General features: G+C 40.4%; 1 protein-coding gene across 2 annotated transcripts in view; it reads left to right on the forward strand.

Moving 5' to 3' along the window:
- The window catches only part of MINDY2 (MINDY lysine 48 deubiquitinase 2), a 102,235-nt gene that overhangs the window by 8,029 nt on the left and 75,570 nt on the right, over positions 1 to 18,636 (forward strand). For both annotated transcript variants that reach the window (XM_010339609.2, XM_003928980.3), the window contains exon 2: positions 11,981 to 12,038. In XM_010339609.2, the coding sequence (XP_010337911.1) occupies positions 11,981 to 12,038 (58 nt within the window). The remainder of the gene's footprint in view (positions 1 to 11,980; positions 12,039 to 18,636) is intronic.

The raw sequence follows: 18,636 nt of genomic DNA on the forward strand, positions 1-18,636 counted from the left end.
AGAAGGTATAATATAACATATATATTTGAGGGTTTAAAAAGGTATTTCTTTTCTTTCTCTTCCCCCCGACCAACCCAAGATAGTACTCGGTCATCCAGGCTGGAGTGCAGTGGTGTGATCTCAGCTCACTGCAACCTCTGCTTCCCAGGTTCAAGTAATTCTTCTTCCTCAGCTTCCTGAGGAGCTGGGATTACAGGTGACCACCACTACACCCAGCTAATTTTTTATATTTTTGGTAGAGACAGGGTGTCCTTATGTTGGCCAGGCTGGTCTCGAACTGCTGAACTTGTGATTTCCCCCACCTTGGCCTCCCAAAGTGCCGGGATTACAGGTGTGAGCCTCTGTGCCTGGTTCACCAAGTGATTTATTTAATAATAGAGGGAATTCCTACTTTGTTACACTTTTTTTTTTTTTTTTTTTTAGAAAGACTATTACAGGTTCTGAGGCCAACAAACAAACAAAAAACTTACATATAACTTATACTATACATTATGATAGAGAAGATAGAGTATTGCAATATCTGATCATTGTATAGCATTTTAGTAGAAAAATGAATGTACTAATTTAAGATGCTGGGAACACATTTCCTCTTCTAGGTAGAGAATTCTTTTTCTGATTTTTTCCTTTGCTTAATATTAGCTGAGATTATATCCTATTACCAGTTATGGGAGGAATGCTGGAGTCCTGAAGCAGAACTTTATATATAAAGTTGGTTTCTCCAAATACCAAACCCAGAAACTGTAAAATACGGATTAATATATTTGATTCTGTAAAATATAAAAAAGCTTTAAAAAAAAAAAACGCCATAAATTAAATCAAAACACACTAAACTAAGGGAAAGATTTGCTAGATTATATGTCTAAGGACTAATTTTCTTTTTTTCTTTTTTTTTATTTTTTGAGATAGGCTATAATTCGGTAACCCAGGATGGACTCTGGTGGTGCAGTCATAGCTCACTATAGCCTTGGACCACATGTGTGTGCTACTGTGCCCACCTAATTATTTATTTTTATTTTTATTTATTTATTTTTTGAGACAGTCTTGCTCTGTTGCCCAGGCTGGAGTGCAGTGGTGTGATCTTGGCTCACTGCAACCTCTGCCTCCTGTGTTCAAGTGATTTCCAGCTAATTTTTGTATTTTTAGTAGAGACAGGATTTTATTATGTTGGCCAGGCTGTTCTGAAACTCCTGACCTCAGTCCTCCTGACTTGGCCTCCTGAAGTATTACGATTACAGGCATGAGCCACTGTGCCCAGCCAATTTTTTTTTTTTTTTTTTTGTAGAGATGTGTGTTGTCATATTGTTCAGTCTGGCCATGAACTCCTGGCCTCAAGTATTCCTACTGCCTGAGCCTCCCAAAGTGCTGGGATTACAGGTGCGAGCCACCATGCCCAACCCTAATTTCTTAATTTGCAGAAAGCCCTTATAAATTAGAAAAAGATGAGCAGCACAATGGCAAAATGAAGAAAAAGGCTATTAACAGGAAATTCAGGGTTTAAATAGACACGTCTTCTTGTCTGATTATTACCTGCAAAGTGAGCCACCATAAAGGTGAGCCTCTTACCAGTGGTGAGTTTTTGCTCTAGTTCTCCGTCTCTCCTTGATGACCTTTTTTGTTATATCCTTTCACATACACTTCTAGCCTTCAACTAGTTATGCTTTTTCTCCTGACTTGCAGAAACATTGTCATCACACAAATTTCCTCTTCCTGAAGTAAGCATAGAGCTCTTTTGAGGTTTTCCAAGTGTTTGTTACTTATAAAAGAGGAAAAACAGATGGTGAGCCAAAGGTTCCATCTTAGCCTCTGCCCACCCTGTTTTTAAATATAGATCCTGTAAAAAGAGATGAAAACTTCACACAATTGTGGGGTTTTGTTTACACACAAGCCTTAAGTAACATTTTTGAGGCTTTTATTCCCAGTCTCTTCCAAGAATTAGAATTGGTATCTCTGGATTTGTAAGATAAAGTAGATAAGGGCGGAGAAGAGTATAAATACTGCCAGTAGGAGTTGCCCTCCTGTAGTGATAGATGTGTTCATTTTTTCTTCTCCCCTTCATATGAGTAGTCTTTTAGTGAAAAACCTTCTCACCCCCCATTCAACCTTGTCTGTTGAGTCCAAGATCCAAGGACATTTCAGCACAGGTGGTACTACCAATCATAGCGGCTTTTAATAATAATAGTAAGTACTCAATTATTTTTGTGTCCAGACACTGTGCATTATTTTATATGCATAATATGTGTTTTTCTCTTCCAGTTTTCTCAACCACATCATGAAATCCTTATGTAGACTGTTGTCCTTATTTTATGTATATAAAAAATTGAAGTCCATAAAGTTTAAATAAGTATCCCAAGGTAAGATTGTCACCCACTCTAGAACCTGAGCACTCACTCAGGATGCTTGATTGGGGAGATAAAGTTCAAGAGAACAGTAGTCTGGTGGACAATAGGTCTGGACAAAACAGGGTGGGAGAGCCAATGATGAAGTCAGAGAAGTAGAAATAGACTTCATAATGCCTTGTATCAAATCCTGCAGATCTGGTACCAGTTGCTCTTTATACAGACTCCCATTTTTAGCCCTCTGTGCTTTATCTTATGTCTTCTGAAGTGTCTCACACTTCTAATTTCGGAGTCTCTTTGGGGTATTATGGTGAATAAGCTTGCATTTCCCATTGCAGTTTATTAAATAAATTCTTGGATGTTTTTTATTCGTTAGTAACTTCCGTTTTTGTTTTTGTTTTTTTCTTTTGAGATGGAGTGTCACTCTTGTTGCCCAGGCTGGAGTGCAATGGTGAGATCTTGGCTCACTGCAACCTCCCCCTCCTGGTTTTAAGTGATTCTCCTGCCTCAGCCTCCCAAGTAACTGAGATTACAGGCAAATGCCACCACGCCCAGCTAATTTTTGTGTTTTTAGTAGAGACAGGGTTTCACCATGTTGGCCATGCTGGTCTCCCTCTCCTGACCTCAGGTAATCTGCTTGTCTCAGCCTCCCAAAGTGCTGGATTACAGCTGTGAGCCACCGCGCCTGGCTAGTAACTTCTGTTTCTTTTTTTTTTTTTTTTGAGATGGAGTTTCGATCTTGTTACCCAGGCTGGAGTGCAATGGCGCGACCTCGGCTCACCGCAACCTCCGCCTCCTGGGCTCAGGCAATTCTCCTGCCTCAGCCTCCTAAGTAGCTGGGATTACAGGCACGCACCACCATGCCCAGCTAACTTTTTGTATTTTTAGTAGAGACGGGGTTTCACCTTGTTGACCAGGATGGTCTCGATCTCTCAACCTCGTGATCCACCCGCCTCGGCCTCCCAAAGTGCTGGGATTACAGGCTTGAGCCACCGCGCCCGGCCCATAACTTCTGTTTCTACTGCCACTACCCTAGTTCGGGCCTTCATTTCTCACCTGTACTACTTCAGTCGCCTACAAAATGGTCTCTAGTGTTATCCTATTCTCATCTGTCTTTCAAGCTGTTAATGTGTAAGTTTTTTTAACAGTTTTTTTGTGGGGGAGATTTTTCAGCATGGTAAACTTGCTGAGCTTCTTAAATATAAGCAGTGAACTCTGAACGTAAAATGCTTTCTTTTACTAGTAAATCTTCGTTGTTGTTGTCCTTTTTTAAAATATACTTTAGTTTCTGGGATATGTGGGTTTTTTGGTGGGGTTTTTTGTTGTTGTTTTGTTTTTGAGATGAAGTTTCATTCTTGTTGCCCAAGTTGGAGTGCAATGGTACAGTCTTGGCTCACTGCAACCTCCGCCTCCTGGGTTCAAGCTATTCTCCTGCCTCAGCCTCTTGAGTAGCTGGGCTTAGAGATGCATACCACCATGCCCAAGTAATTTTTGCATTTTTAGTAGAGACAAGAGTTTCACCATGTTGGCCAGGCTGGTCTCGAACTCCTGGCCTCAAGTTATCTACCTGCCTTGGCCTCCCAAAGTGCTGGAATTACAGGCGTGAGTGACCGTGCCTAGCCTACAGGTAAATCTTTTATTAGTAAATCTCATTGCAACAAAATTCTTTATTGCTCTAAAACATTTTGAAGGCTGTGCTCAGTGGCTCACGCCTATAATCCCAGCACTTTGGGAGGCTGAGGCGGGCAGACCATCCTGGCTAATATGGTGAAACCCTGTTTCTATGAAAAAATATAGAAAATAAGCTGGGCTTCGTGGCACGTGCCTGTAGTCCCCACTACTCAGGAGGCTGAGGCAGGAGAATCACTTGAACCCAGGAGGCAGAGGTTGCAACGAGTCAAGATTGCGCCACTGTACTCCAGCCTGAGCAACAGAGTGAGACTTCATCTCAAATAAATAAAGAAACAAACCACTTTGAAGTGCATATAAAATAAGACATTCTTGCAAATTTAATATGTATGACTTCCTGCAGTTTCTGTCAGTTTTAAGTAGGCCTTGGTTGTACTCTCAGAGTAGGGTATAAATTATGATAAAAACTGGTGAAAGTGTTTCAAAGTTTCAAAGTCTTTTTAAGTTGTGGGTTGTCTCATAAAATTTTCCTGTTTTGAAATACGGATGGAATAGCCGCTGGGTGCAGTTGGTCTTGCCTGTAATCTCAGCACTTTGGGAGGCTGAGGCGGGTGGATCACGAGGTCAGGAGTTCAAGACCAGACCAGCCTGACCAAGATGATGAAACCTTGTGAAATGTCTCTACTAAAAATACAAAAATTAGCCGAGCTGGGCGTGGTGGCAGGCGCCTGTAATCCCAGCTACTCGGGAAACTGAGGCAGAGAATTGCCTGAACCCAGGAGGTGGAGGTTGCAGTGAGCCAAGATCATGCTACTGCACTGTAACCTGGGTCACAGAGGAGGAAAGAAGGAAAGTAGAAATCCAATTAGATTTACTAAAAAGTCTGAATTTGAATATTTTTAAGCGTATAATAAGTATTATTAGTAGTAAATGAATAGTACGTACAAGAAATTAAAATGTAAAGCATGATGTGTAATAGCTTGTAATACAAACAGTTTGATTTGCTAGAGCCAGAATTAAAGGCATGTTGAAAGAATCCGTAAGTTTTTGAGTCTTTATTTTTAAGAAAGTGGGTAAAGCTTCTCTTTGATTCCCATTAATGATACTTCTAATATATTCTAAAGAATACTTTTTTAATAATTTCAACTAAAAAATCATATTACTATTCATGCTGATACATGAATGCTGTAGATATATACACACATACGTATATGTACACTGCATATTTCAAATTAATGAAATTCGACTATTATTTAGTTGATGCGTTTTGCCATACATAAGCAATGCAAAAATAGACTGCTGTATAAAAATGTTATCTCCTGTGTTCCAAACTCAACTCCCTGTTTGAATGTCAAACTAAAAATGTAACAGTTCCAAAGCAGACATCATTTTCTTCTGCAAACTTATCTTTACTTGCCAAATTTCCATTTTTATCAATCATATGGATTTTATTTTTTAGAGTTTCCTGAGCCTTCTAGTCAACTTTGGTTATTCTTTCCCCATCATTCTCCACTTTTCACTGGTCACAGAGTTCTCTCAATTCCTGATTTGAAAGACATTTCAGATGATGTTTTATATAAGATTTCATGGAGTGAAAGTGTTCTGCTGTTGTTAAAAAAAAGTCTGTGAGGATTGATATAAGGGAAAACGTAACTGGCTTTGGGGTCTTATCTCATTTCCCATCATAGCACTTCTACTTACTTTGGATAAATTAATTTTTTAAAGCCTTAGTTTACTCTTTGAATGGAGGTAATAATGCCTGCTTCATAGGATTGCTGGGGATTAAGGTAACATACAAATTGAATGGTAATTATTAGATGTTTTATATATATATATATATATATATTTTTTTTTTTTTTTTTTTTTTTTTTTTGAGATGGAGTTTCACTCTTGTTACCCAGGCTGGAGTGCAATGGCGCGATCTCTGCTCACCGCAACTTCCGCCTCCTGGGTTCAGGCAATTCTCCTGCCTCAGCCTCCTGAGTAGCTCGGATTACAGGCATGTGCCACCATGCCCAGCTACTTTTTTGTATTTTTAGTAGAGACGGGGTTTCACCATATTGACCAGGATGGTCTCGATCTCTTGACCTCGTGATCCACCCGCCTCGGCCTCCCAAAGTGCTGGGATTACAGGCTTGAGCCACCACGCCCGGCAGATGTTCAATATATTTTAAGTTTTTTTCCCGACTTTTTTTTTTTTTTTTTGAGTCAGAGTCTTACTCTGTCACCCAGGCTGGAGTGCAGTGATATGATCTCAGCTTACTGCTGCCTCTGCCTCCTGGGTTCAAGTGATTGTCCTCCTTCAGCCTCCGGAGTAGCTGGGACTACAGGCACCTGCCACGGTACCTGGCTAATTTTTTGTATTTTTAGTAGAGATGGGATTTCACCATGTTGGCCAGGCTGGTCCTGAACTCCTTACCACAGGTGACCCACCCACGTTGGCCTCCCAAAGTGCTGGGAATACAGGACTGAGCCACCATGTCCTGCCCTTGACTTATCTTTTTAGAGACTGGCAAATACTCAATTTTATGTTTTGTCAAATATTTTCCCAACTTTGAAGAGGTATTGGAATTCAAACTGTGTGTTTCTTGAGTACTTATTAATTGGTATTGTAACTGTTAAGCATTTAAAAACGTTCTTTGGCCAGTAGTAATTTTCGTACTTGCTATCAACTATATAAACTGCTTCTTATTTCTTAGTTATTGCCGAGTCCCCTGCATTTATCTTTTCCTTTGGATTATCAGAATCACACATGTAAAAATCTTGGCATATCACTCTTAGGATGTTTTACATTCTGGTTTAAGATTTTACTTCCAGTTTAAACAGACAGTTTTATTGTTATTATTTTTAGCTTTGCTTGAGTCTATTCCCAAATATACTCTTTATATATAAAGAGTAACTCTTTAGATGATTAAGACTTACAGAATGGTCCCGGCATGGTGGCTTACACCTGTAATCACAGCACTGTAGGAGGCTGAAGCAGGCAGATTACTTGAGCCCAGGAGTTAGGTCAACGTGTCAAACCCCCATTTCTACAAAAAAATTAGCTGAGCATGGTGGCACACACCTGTGTTCCCAGCTACTTGGGAGGTGGAGGTGGGAGGGTCACCTGAACCCGGGTAGGTAAAGGCTACACTGAGACATAATTTTGCCACTGCACTCCAGTCTGGACGACAGAATAATTGGGCTAAATTTTTGAGGTTTTACCTTGTAGTGGAGTATTTGGAGTTGGAGTAGCTATTTTCTTTTATTAATTTGAATAATTCTTGTGCTTACATAAGTAATTTTCCAGGGCCAAGTATGGTGGCTCACACCTGTAATCCCAGCAATTTGGGAGTCTGAAGTGGGAGGATTGCTTGAGGCCAGGAGTTCAAGACCAGCCTGGGTAACCTGGTGAAACCCCACCTCTACAAAAAATACAAAAATTAGCTAGGTGTGGTGGTGTGTGCCTATAGTCCCTGCTACTTGGGAAGCTCAGGTGGGATGACTGTTTGAGCCCAGGAGGTCAAGGCTGCAGTGTGCCATGATCTTCCCATTGCAGTCCAGCCTGGAGGACAGTGAGAACCTGTCTCGAAAATAATAATAACTTCCTCAGGAAATGTGGTTGATACAGTAATATTTATAGGGTAGGATATTATTTTCCTAGATAATAAAAATTTGGCATCTATTAATTTTGAGCTGTGTTTTGATTTATGTTGAGATATTTTGTTAAAATTTTAGGAAGAACAAACTACTTAAAGTGCTTTCCAAGTACCTTTGTATACTTTAAGTACTCCTTTATTTATAAACACTATGTTGCAGATAATTGCTAAAAGAGGTCATACTTAATTTTTCATTTTTTTTCTCTTTTCTTTTTTTTTTTTTTTTTGAGACAGGGTCTCTCTCTTTTGCCCAGGCTGAAGTACAGTGGCATGATAATGGCTCACTGCAGCTTCAAATTCCTGGGCTCAAGAGATGCTCCCATCTCATCCTCCCAAATAGCTGGTACTACAGGCATGTGCCACCACACCTAGCTAAGTTTTGGGTTTTTGTTTGTGTGTTTGTTTTTTCATAGGGACAGGATCTCCCTATATTGCTTAGGCTGGTCGCAAACTCCTGGGCTCAAGTGATCCTTCCTCTGCGGCCTCCCAAAGTGCTGGGACTATAGACATGAGCCACCACACCCAGCCCGTTACTTTTTTCATTGCAAAACTTGAAATTTAGAGATTCAGATAGACTGCCACAATTGTTAATTCCATTTTCTTAGCCAACTGTCCCATAACCTGTTTCTCCTTTGATAACATCTAAAAAGACATGTTATTAACAAAACAGTTGGTACTTCCTTTTGAGGTGATGGTGGTGAAGAAAAGCCAAAAAAAAAAATAAAAAAGAAGCAAGCCTTTGGGAAGATTTGAAATGGTTAAAAAAAAATAATTAAGATTTGTGAATGGCTCCACAGTATTAGTGTGAAGTAGACGATTTTTAGTTTTAATAAACATCCAAAGTACTTTACTGGCTAAGATTCAGGAAATGAATATGCTATTGACTTTGCTTGTAAATAAATGAGTTGAAATATTTGTGTATTTGCTTCTAAAAAAATCATCTAATGCAGAGATCTGCAAACTTTCTTTTCTTTTTTTTTTTTTTTTTTTTTTGAGACGGAGTTTCGCTCTTGTTACCCAGGCTGGAGTGCAATGGCGCGATCTCGGCTCACCGCAACCTCCGCCTCCTGGGTTCAGGCAATTCTCCTGCCTCAGCCTCCTGAGTAGCTGGGATTACAGGCACGCACTACCATGCCCAGCTAATTTTTTGTATTTTTTAGTAGAGACGGGGTTTCACCGTGTTGACCAGGATGGTCTCGATCTCTTGACCTTGTGATCCACCCGCCTCGGCCTCCCAAAGTGCTGGGATTACAGGCTTGAGCCACCGCGCCCGGCCATTGCAAACTTTCTGTAAAGGATCAGATAGTGAATACTAATATTTTAGGCTTTGCGTGCCATACAGTCTTTGCTGCAGAGATTCATCTCTGCATTGTAGTGTAAAAGCAGCCAAAGACAGCACGTAAACAAATGAGAGTGACAGTGTTCCAAAAAAAGTTTATTTAGAAAAACAGTCGACAGTAATTTGCCAGAGTTTCAGTTAAAAAATACGCCATATATGGGAACTCTGTATTCTTTTTGCTCAGTTTTTCTGTAAACACTGAAGCTGCTTTCAAAAAAATAGTCTATTGAAATTTTTTTATAAACAGACTGTCACCCAGGGTGGAGTGCAGTGGCATGATCTCTGCTCACTGAAGCCTCTGCCTCCCGGGTTCAAGTGATTCTCCTGCTTCAGTCTCCCAAGTAGCTGGGACTACAGGTGTATGCCACCATGCCTGGCCAATTTTTGTGTGTTTTTTTTAGTCGAGTCGGGGTTTCACCAAGTTGGCCAGGCTGGTCTCAAACTCCTGACCACAGGTGATCTGCCCACCTTGGCCTCCTAGATTATAGGTGTGAGCCACCATGCCTGGCCTGAAATTTTTTAAAAATACAACAGAAAATACAAATATGTAGCATGAAGTGATGATCAAACCTCAAAGACATCTCTTAGTTTTTATGGAATAGTAAATCTACTGGATGACTGAATACAACTATCGACTGTCATATATGCCTGTGGAAGACTTCAAGCCCTTCTGTTTTATAGGGATTTTTTTAAAAACTTGTTTTACTCGTCGATTAAAACAAAATTGTAACATTACATTTGTTTACATAAACAACTAGAGGACCTTTTTCAACATTTGGGGTAATTGTTGGAGAAATTGCTGATTTAAAGGATTTCCTTGGTTGAACAAAAAATAATTGCTGAAGAATTTTTAGCAATGTTACTATTCTTCTGTCATTGATATAGTAATTACTTTGAGTTTCCATCCTACAGTACTTATTTTTTTCTCCTATTCTGTAAATATACCCTGGAGTGTGCTCGTGAATGTCAGTTAAAGTGTTTATAATCATTGGCCATAATATTCATATCATTTGACAACACATTTGAAAAATTAATTTAGGCTAATGTGTTGTTGCACCTGAATTAATTTTAATGGATTTTCTGGGGTTTTTAGTTTAAATATCACTATGACCTATCTATTTAGTTTTTTTTCTGTTTACTTTTAACCTTTTTATTGTGAAATATGATACATAGAAAAATACATAAAACAGAGATGTCCAATTTAATAAATTATTATAAAGCAAATATTGGTGGAACTACCATTGCAGGTCAAGAAGGTTAAGAAATAGTGTTTTCAGTACCTCAAAAAATCCCCTTAAAAGACTTTTTTTTTTATTTTTGAGATGGAGTTTTGCTCTTGTCGCCCAGGCTGGAGTACTATGGTACAATCCTGGCTCACTGCAACCTTCAAGCAATTATCCTGCCTCATACTTCCAGGTAGCTGGGATTATAAGCATGCACCATCATGCCCAGCTAATTTTTGTAGTTGTAGTAGCGATAGGGTTTTACCATGTTAGCCAGGCTGGTCTTGAATTCCTGACCTCAAGTGATCCGCCTGCTTTGACCTCCCAGAGTCCTGGGATTATAGGCATGAGCCAGCATGTCCAGCCCATTTCTTTCCTTTTTCTTTTCTTATTTATCTTTTTTTTACTCTGTTGCCCAGGCCAGAGGTTTCACCATGTTGGCCAGGCTGGTCTCGAACTCCTGACCTCAAGTGATCCACCCACCTTGGCCTTCCACTGTGCCAAGCCCATTTCTTTCTATTTTTTTTTTTTTTTTTTTTTTATTGAGACGGAGTTTCGCTCTTGTTACCCAGGCTGGAGTGCAATGGCGCGATCTCGGCTCACTGCAACCTGCGCCTCCTGGGTTCAGGCAATTCTTCTGCCTCAGCCTCCTGAGTAGCTTGGATTACTGGCATGCGCCACTATGCCCAGCTAATTTTTTGATTTTTAGTAGAGACGGGGTTTCACCATGTTCACCAGGATGGTCTTGATCTCTTGACCTCATGATCCACCCGCCTCGGCCTCCCAAAGTGCTGGGATTACAGGCTTGAGCCACCGCGCCCGACCGCCAAGCCCATTTCTTACTTCTTAATTGTTTTATCTCCTATATGTACTTCTTACTTCTTAATTGTTTTATCTCCTATATGTGCTGCTCTAAACAATATAGTTTAATTTTGCTTGTTTTTAAGCTTTGCATTACCTTTTTTTTTTTTGGATGGAATCTTGCTCTTGTTGCCCAGGCTGGAGTGCAGTGGCACGATTGTGGTTCATCCCAACCTCCACCTCCTGGATTCAAGCCATTCTCCTGCCTCACCTCCTGAGTAGCTGGCATTACAGGCATGTGGCACCACACCCAGCCAATTTTTGCATCTTTAGTAGAGATAGGGTTTCTCCATGTTGGTCAGGTTGATCTCTAACTCTTGACCTCAGATTATCTACTCGCCTCGGCCTCCCAAAGTGCTGGGATTACAGGCGTAAGCACCCACACCCACACCCGGCCTGCATTACTTTTAAATAGCAAAAACTGCAATTATTTTTGCACCAATCTAATAAATAGAATAACAGAATAAATTCTTCAGTTTGTCACTAATACTACACACGATAATAAAAATACAATAATGGTAATAAAAATGGCCAGGTAGATGGTAGTGATGTGATACTGAACTGTATTGAAGGCTGTGTTCAGTAAAACTGCTCCATCGGTAACATCACACGTTTGGCACCTCTTCCTGCCATTTAACTACATTTGCTACCTCATAGGACACTGTTGCTGGTGCCTGATAACAATTATGGTGGGTGGTGAAAGGTATAGCACTTGGGTTTGAAAACAGATATTTCTTTAAGGCCTTAGGTCAGTCACTCTTGAATTTTATGGTGATCAGACTGATTTTCTATAGTTTTAAAAAGGCTGGTTATAAAGATTCTAGTATATGTGAATGTTAATGTATATGTATAGTAGATACATATATAGACATAAGTATTTGTGTTTCTGACTGTAAGAAACACTTTAGTCACCTAAAACATTTAATTTTATAGAATTGTTTTGTTTTTCAGGTGAAACTTCCACCAATGATGGAAATCATAACTGCTGAGCAGCTGATGGAATATTTAGGTTGGTGTTGAAAAGTGGATTTTATATCTCTTCATACAAACGTTTTCAAAGCTAGTTTATTACCCAGTCTCACTTTTCTGAAGTGCTATTATACAATCTATGTTAAAATTATAGTTTAGAATCTGCTAATTAAAAATTTTTATCAGTATGTTACTGTTCTTAGATGGTATAGTCTTCTTTCTGGTCTGCATTAAAATTCTGTAATACACACAAGGAATCTAGGTAACATCTAGAAAACAAGATACATCTTAATCCCAGTAAATTGTAGAATGGGAGATGGCACAGAATGGCTGACTTTGCATATACAAAGTGTTTTAAAATATTGGGTAGACTTGAATTAAAGACAAAGGAGGTGATTTAGAGCAGTGCTGCTCAAAGTGTGATTCATGGACATATGCCATTCTACAAAATGTTAGTTATCGGTCTGCAGTGAGATAGAATCTTGTCCTAGGATGGAAAATATTTACATTAATAAGCATACTGTTTATATCTTCTGTAATTTTTTATAGGGAAATTTTCTGCTTGAAGGAAGTAATGTATTGAATTGCATTCTTGTCCAAGGTTCTTATTTCAAAACAGACCACTAATACAGTTTGTAGACTGACTACATTGATTGAACTTGTTTAGAGAGCAGGCATGTACATCACATTGTGGTCTTTTATAATCTAATCCGGCAAATTAAGAATTCATATATTTATACTATTACTAAATAGGAAATCTTAATTCATATTCTTACAGGTTTTTCAGTAATTAAATTTGTGTTTAGGCCAGGCGTGGTGGCACACACCTGTAATCTCAGCACTTTGAGAGGCCGAGGTGGGCAGATCACTTGAGGTCAAGAGTTTGAGACCAGCCTGGACAACATGATGAAACCTCATCTCTACTAAAAATACAAAAATGAGCCAGCCGTGGTGCTGTGCACCTGTAGTCCCAACTACAGGTATTGGTCAACTTACGACCTATGCAACTTACGACCATTCGACTTTACAACCACAACTGCTAGCCACGACTGCTCCGCATCTGGCAGCGCAAATGTTGCCCAGCTGGGCATACGACAGTGCAGACCAGCTTCCGGCAGCACTACCATCTCCGCGTGCACCATTTCAACTTTATCCCAGACTCTGTACAGCAAACTCAACTTACGACCAAATCATGTTACGACCGGTCTGTTGGAACCAATCGTGGTCGTCAGTCAAGCACTAGCTGTACTTGGGAGTCTGAGATGGGGGAATCACTTGAGCCCAAGAGGTGGAGGTTGCAGTGAGCTGAGATCACACCAATGCACTCCAGCCTGGGTGATGGAGTGAGACCCTGCCTCAAAAACAAAAAGAAATTTTATTTTTAAAAATTCTTGCCAAGCGCGGTGGCTCACGCCTGTAATCCCAGCACTTTGGGAGGCCGAGGCGGGTGGATCACGAGGTCAAGAGATCGAGACCATCCTGGTCAACATGGTGAAACCCCGTCTCTACTAAAAATACAAAAAATTAGCTGGGCATGGTGGCACGTGCCTGTAATCCCAGCTACTCAAAAGGCTGAGGCAGGAGAATTGCCTGAACCCAGGAGGCGGAGGTTGTGGTAAGCCGAGATCGCACCATTGCACTCCAGCCTGAGTAACAAAAGCGAAACTCTGTCTCCAAAAAAAAAAAAAAAATTCTTGTCTTTACCCTTCCAGACAACTAGTTAACTGATTTTTTGTGAGATCTAGGCTTAGTGATACAACTGAGACCACAAACTTTAGAAGACTTTTTTTCTTTTTCTGTCTTTTTTTTTTTGAGACAAAGGTCTTACTCTGTTGCCTAGGCTGGAATGCAGTGCCATGATCATGACTTGCTGCAACCTCAACCTCCCTAGGCTCAGGTGATCATCCCACTTCAGCATCCCGAATATCTGGGACTACAGGCACATGCTACCATGCTCAGCTGATTTTTTTTTTTTTTTTTAAATAGAGATAGGGTTTCACTGTGTTGCCTAGGCTGGTCTTGAACTCCTGGGCTCAAGCAATCATCCTACCTTGACCTCCCAAAGTGCTGGGAATACAGGCATGAGCCACTTCACCAAGGAGAAAGATCCTTCTCAGAAAATATAATTTATATCATGTAATACCCATTTACTGGCTAGGGACCTCATAGGTAAGGGAAGATTACTCTGAATACCTAGATGTCTGCAAACTGGCTTAAAAAGAAAATCCCTCTTTTAAGCTAGCTTAGTGATTCTTTTTATTATTATTATTATTTTAAATTTTTATTTTTTTTTCCCCATGGGACTCTGCTGGATAAGTGATTCATAAAGTTAGTGATTCCTGTTTTATGGGGAAGGCTGAAATATACTTGGTGATTTTGAGGAATAGCCAGTATGACTGCCAGAGAGTATACAAAGGGGAGTTGTAGAAGATAAGATCAGAGTTATTGGAGTCAGATCACATGGGGATCTAAGGATGTAACAGCAATTTTGATTTTTGCTGTGAGTAAGCTGGGCAGCTGTTAGAGGATTTTGAACAGAGGATGACATGATGTAACTTTGGATTTAGTAAGAATTCTCTAGCAGTTATATTGAAAATAGACCTCAGAGAGGGGTAAGGACAAGCAGGAAGACCTTTTAGGAAGTTATTACAACTAGCAAAAGATGATGGCTTTAAACAAGGTAAAATAAGTGAAGTTTGTAAGAAGTAGTCAGATTCTGGATACAGAATTGACAAGAGTTTGCTCATCAGTTGGATGTAGAGTGAAAGTGGAATAAAGGGTTATCCTGTGGTTTTTGGTTTGAACTAGTAGAAAGATGGAGATAGATAAACTAAAATAGGAAAAAGTGGAAGGAGCAAGGTTTTTAGGGAGAAATAGCAGGATTTTTGTTTTTAGTTGTTTATTGACATCAAAATGTAGAGATCAGGAAAGCAATCATATATATGTGTGTATATATATGACATGTCTATATATGTGTATGTATATACATACACACACACACACACACACATATATATATATATATATATATATATATATCTTGAATTTAGAGGAGAGATCTAGATCAGCATTGTACAATTAAAATTTCTGGATTGATAGAAATGTTTTATATCTTGCTGTCCTGTTTAGTAGCCACTAGCCACATGTGGCCCTCAAACTCTTAAAATGTAGCTCCTGTCTTGAGCCCAGGAATTTGAGGCCAGCCTGGGCAACTTGGTGAGACCTCATCTCCACCTAAAAATAAAAAATTTAGCCGGACGCGGTGGCTCAAGCCTGTAATCCCAGCACTTTGGGAGGCCGAGGCGGGTGGATCATGAGGTCAAGAGATCGAGACCATCCTGGTCAACATGGTGAAACCCCGTCTCTACTAAAAATACAAAAAATTAGCTGGTCATGGTGGCACGTGCCTGTAATCCCAGCTACTCAGGAGGCTGAGGCAGGAGAATTGCCTGAACCCAGGAGGCGGAAGTTGCGGTGAGCCGAGATCGCGCCATTGCACTCCAGCCTGGGTAACGAGCGAAACTCCATCTCAAAAAAAAAAAAAAAAAAAATTTAGCCATGCATGGTGATATGCACCTGTCCCAGCTCCTTGGGAGGCTGAAGTGGGAGGGCTGCTTGAGCCTGGAATTCAGAGGCTGCAGTGAGCTGACATCACAGCACTGCACTCTACCCTGGGCAACAGAGCAAGACTCCGCCCCTCCCCGCCCGCATATGTGTATATGTGTGTGTATATATATGCACACACACACACGCACGCGCACACATACATACATGCATATATATACATATGTATGTGTGTGTATATAATGTGACCAAGGAACTGAATTTTTATTTTTTTAATTAATTAATTTTTTTTTTTGAGACAGAGTTTCGCTCTTGTTACCCAGGCTGGAGTGCAATGGCGCGATCTCGGCTCACCACGACGTCCGCCTCCTGGGTTCAGGCAATTCTCCTGCCTCAGCCTCCTGAGTAGCTGGGATTACAGGCACGCGCCACCATGCCCAGCTAATTTTTTGTATTTTTAGTAGAGACAGGGTTTCACCATGTTAACCAGGATGGTCTCGATCTCTTGACCTCGTGATCCACCCGCATTGGCCTTCCAAAGTACTGGGATTACAGACTTGAGCCACCGCGCCCGGCCTTGAATTTTTATTTTTATGTAATTCAAATTTATATATCCACATGTTGCTACTGGCTACTGTGCTAGACAGTACAAGTCTGTAAATATATATTTACAGACAACGTACATAAGCAGTAGTTAGATTGGGTGAGATCATTAAGAGAAGGAATGTAGTAGAGAGAAGAGAAAAGGTCAGTGGATTGAATTTGGCATATGCCAGTGATTAGAAGATGGGGAAGGAGAAAGAGCTGGCATGCTCAGCTGGTTAGAAGAAAAATAGAAAAATTGGAGGCTCTGATTTCCTAGAATCCTAATGAAGAAATGTTTCAAGGAAGATTGAGAGATGAACTGAATCAAGTGCTGCTAATAGCTGAAGCAGGAAGAAGACTAAAAGTTGATTTAGCCATAAGGAGTTCATTGGTAACCTTGATGAGTGTATGGGATGAAAACCTGACTGGAAGCAAGAGAAAACTGGAAGCCCTCACACCTATCCAGTAGGAAGGTGAAATAATACAGCTATTTTGGAAAGCAATTTGGCAATTCTTTAAAAAGTTAAGCAGAGTTACCATATGACCATGAAATATCTTTCCTAGTTATTGACTGAAAAGAAGTGAAAACACGTGTCCATACAACTTGTGTAAAAATGTATATAGTAACATTATTCATAGTAGTCAAAAAAATGGAAATGATGAGCAGATAAGCAAATACAAATTCATACAATGGAATATTAGCCATAAAAAGGTATGAAGTACGAATACATGCTATAACATTTAAGTGAAAGAGGCAAAGTAATAAAAGACCACATATTTTAGGATTCCATTTATTTATTTATTTATTTATTTATTTTTTATTTTTATTTTTGAGACAGAGTTTCGCTCTTGTTACCCAGGCTGGAGTGCAATGGCACGATCTCGGCTCACCGCAACCTCCGCCTCCTGGGTTCAGGCAATTCTCCTGCCTCAGCCTCCTGAGTAGCTGGGATTACAGGCACGTGCCACCATGCTCAGCTAATTTTTTGTATTTTTAGTAGAGACGGGGTTTCACTATGTTGACCGGGATGGTCTCGATCTCTTGACCTTGTGATCCACCCGCCTCAGCCTCCCAAAGTGCTGGGATTACAGGCTTGAGCCACCGCGCCCAGCCTATTTATTTATTTATTTATTTTGAGATGGAGTTTCGCTCTTGTTACCCAGGCTGGAGTGCAATGGCACGATCTCAGCTCACCGCATCCTCCACCTCCTGGGTTCAGGCAATTCTCCTGCCTCAGGCTCCTGAGTAGCTGGGATTACAGGCTTGCGCCACCATGCCCAGCTAACTTTTTTTGTATTTTTAGTAGAGATGGGGTTTCACCATGTTGACCAGGATGGTCTCGATCTCTTGACCTCATGGTCCACCTGCCTCGGCCTCCCAAAGTGCTGGGATTACAGGCTTGAGCCACCGTGCCCGGCCGTAGGATTCCATTTATATGAAACATCCATTAAACAGGCTGGTGGTGCATGCCTGTGGTCTCAGCTACGTAGGAGGCAGAGTCAGGAGGATCACTTGAACCCAGGTGATTGAGACTGCAGTGAGCTATGACCATACCACTGCCCTCTAACCTGGTGAGAGAGCAAGAACCTTATCTCTTAAAAATTAGAATAGGCAAATTTATTGAGACAGAAAATAGACTAGTGGTTGTTTAGGTCTGGGGAAGAGACGGGGTGAAATGGTGATTGACTGCCAAGGGAACAGGGTTTCTTTTAGGGAAGACCAAAATATTCCGAAATTACATCATGGGCTGGGCACTGTGGCTCACACCTGTAATCCCAGCGCTTTGGGATGTTAAGGCGGAGAGATCACTTGAGCTCGGGAGTTTGAAACCAGCCTGGGCAACGTAGTGAAACCCTGTCTCTACTAAAAATACAAAAAATTAGCCAGGTGTGGTGGCACATGGCTGTAGTCCTAACTACTTGGAAGGCTAAGGCAGGAGAATTGTTTGAACCTGGCATTTGGAGGTTGCAGTGAGCAGAGATAATGCCACTGCACTCCAGCCTGGGCAACTGAGTAAGACTCCATCTCAAAATATGAAAATTAAAAATTTTTTTAAAAATTAGATTATGGTGATAGTTTTATAATCTGGTGAATAGGCTACAAAAAAATCATTGAATTGTACATTTTAAATGGGTGGGTTGTATGGTATGTGAGTTATATCTCAAAGCTACTTCATAAAAGAGAAAATAGAAAAAAGAAAATACAGGTAGTACTTTATACAATTAGAAAAAGTATCCTTAGATAGGTCATTCGTAGTAATAGAAGGGAAGACAGAATGTATTATAAATAGATGCAGGTAGGAATGCCTCTTGAGTGCTTCTATTTTCTCAGTGAAATGGGAAACAAAGTCATCAGCTGGGAGTGAGGATGAAGGAGGAGTTGTTGAAAATAAGAGAGAAGGTATAAAATAATTGCTTAGAGGAATGGGAGAGTGAATTGATTAGAGAGCTGTGGTGTGATTTTTGAGTGTTACCTTTGAGGTTAGTGA

Source organism: Saimiri boliviensis, chromosome 2 (genome assembly GCF_048565385.1).
Source record: "Saimiri boliviensis isolate mSaiBol1 chromosome 2, mSaiBol1.pri, whole genome shotgun sequence".
Classification (NCBI taxonomy): Eukaryota; Metazoa; Chordata; class Mammalia; order Primates; family Cebidae; genus Saimiri; species Saimiri boliviensis.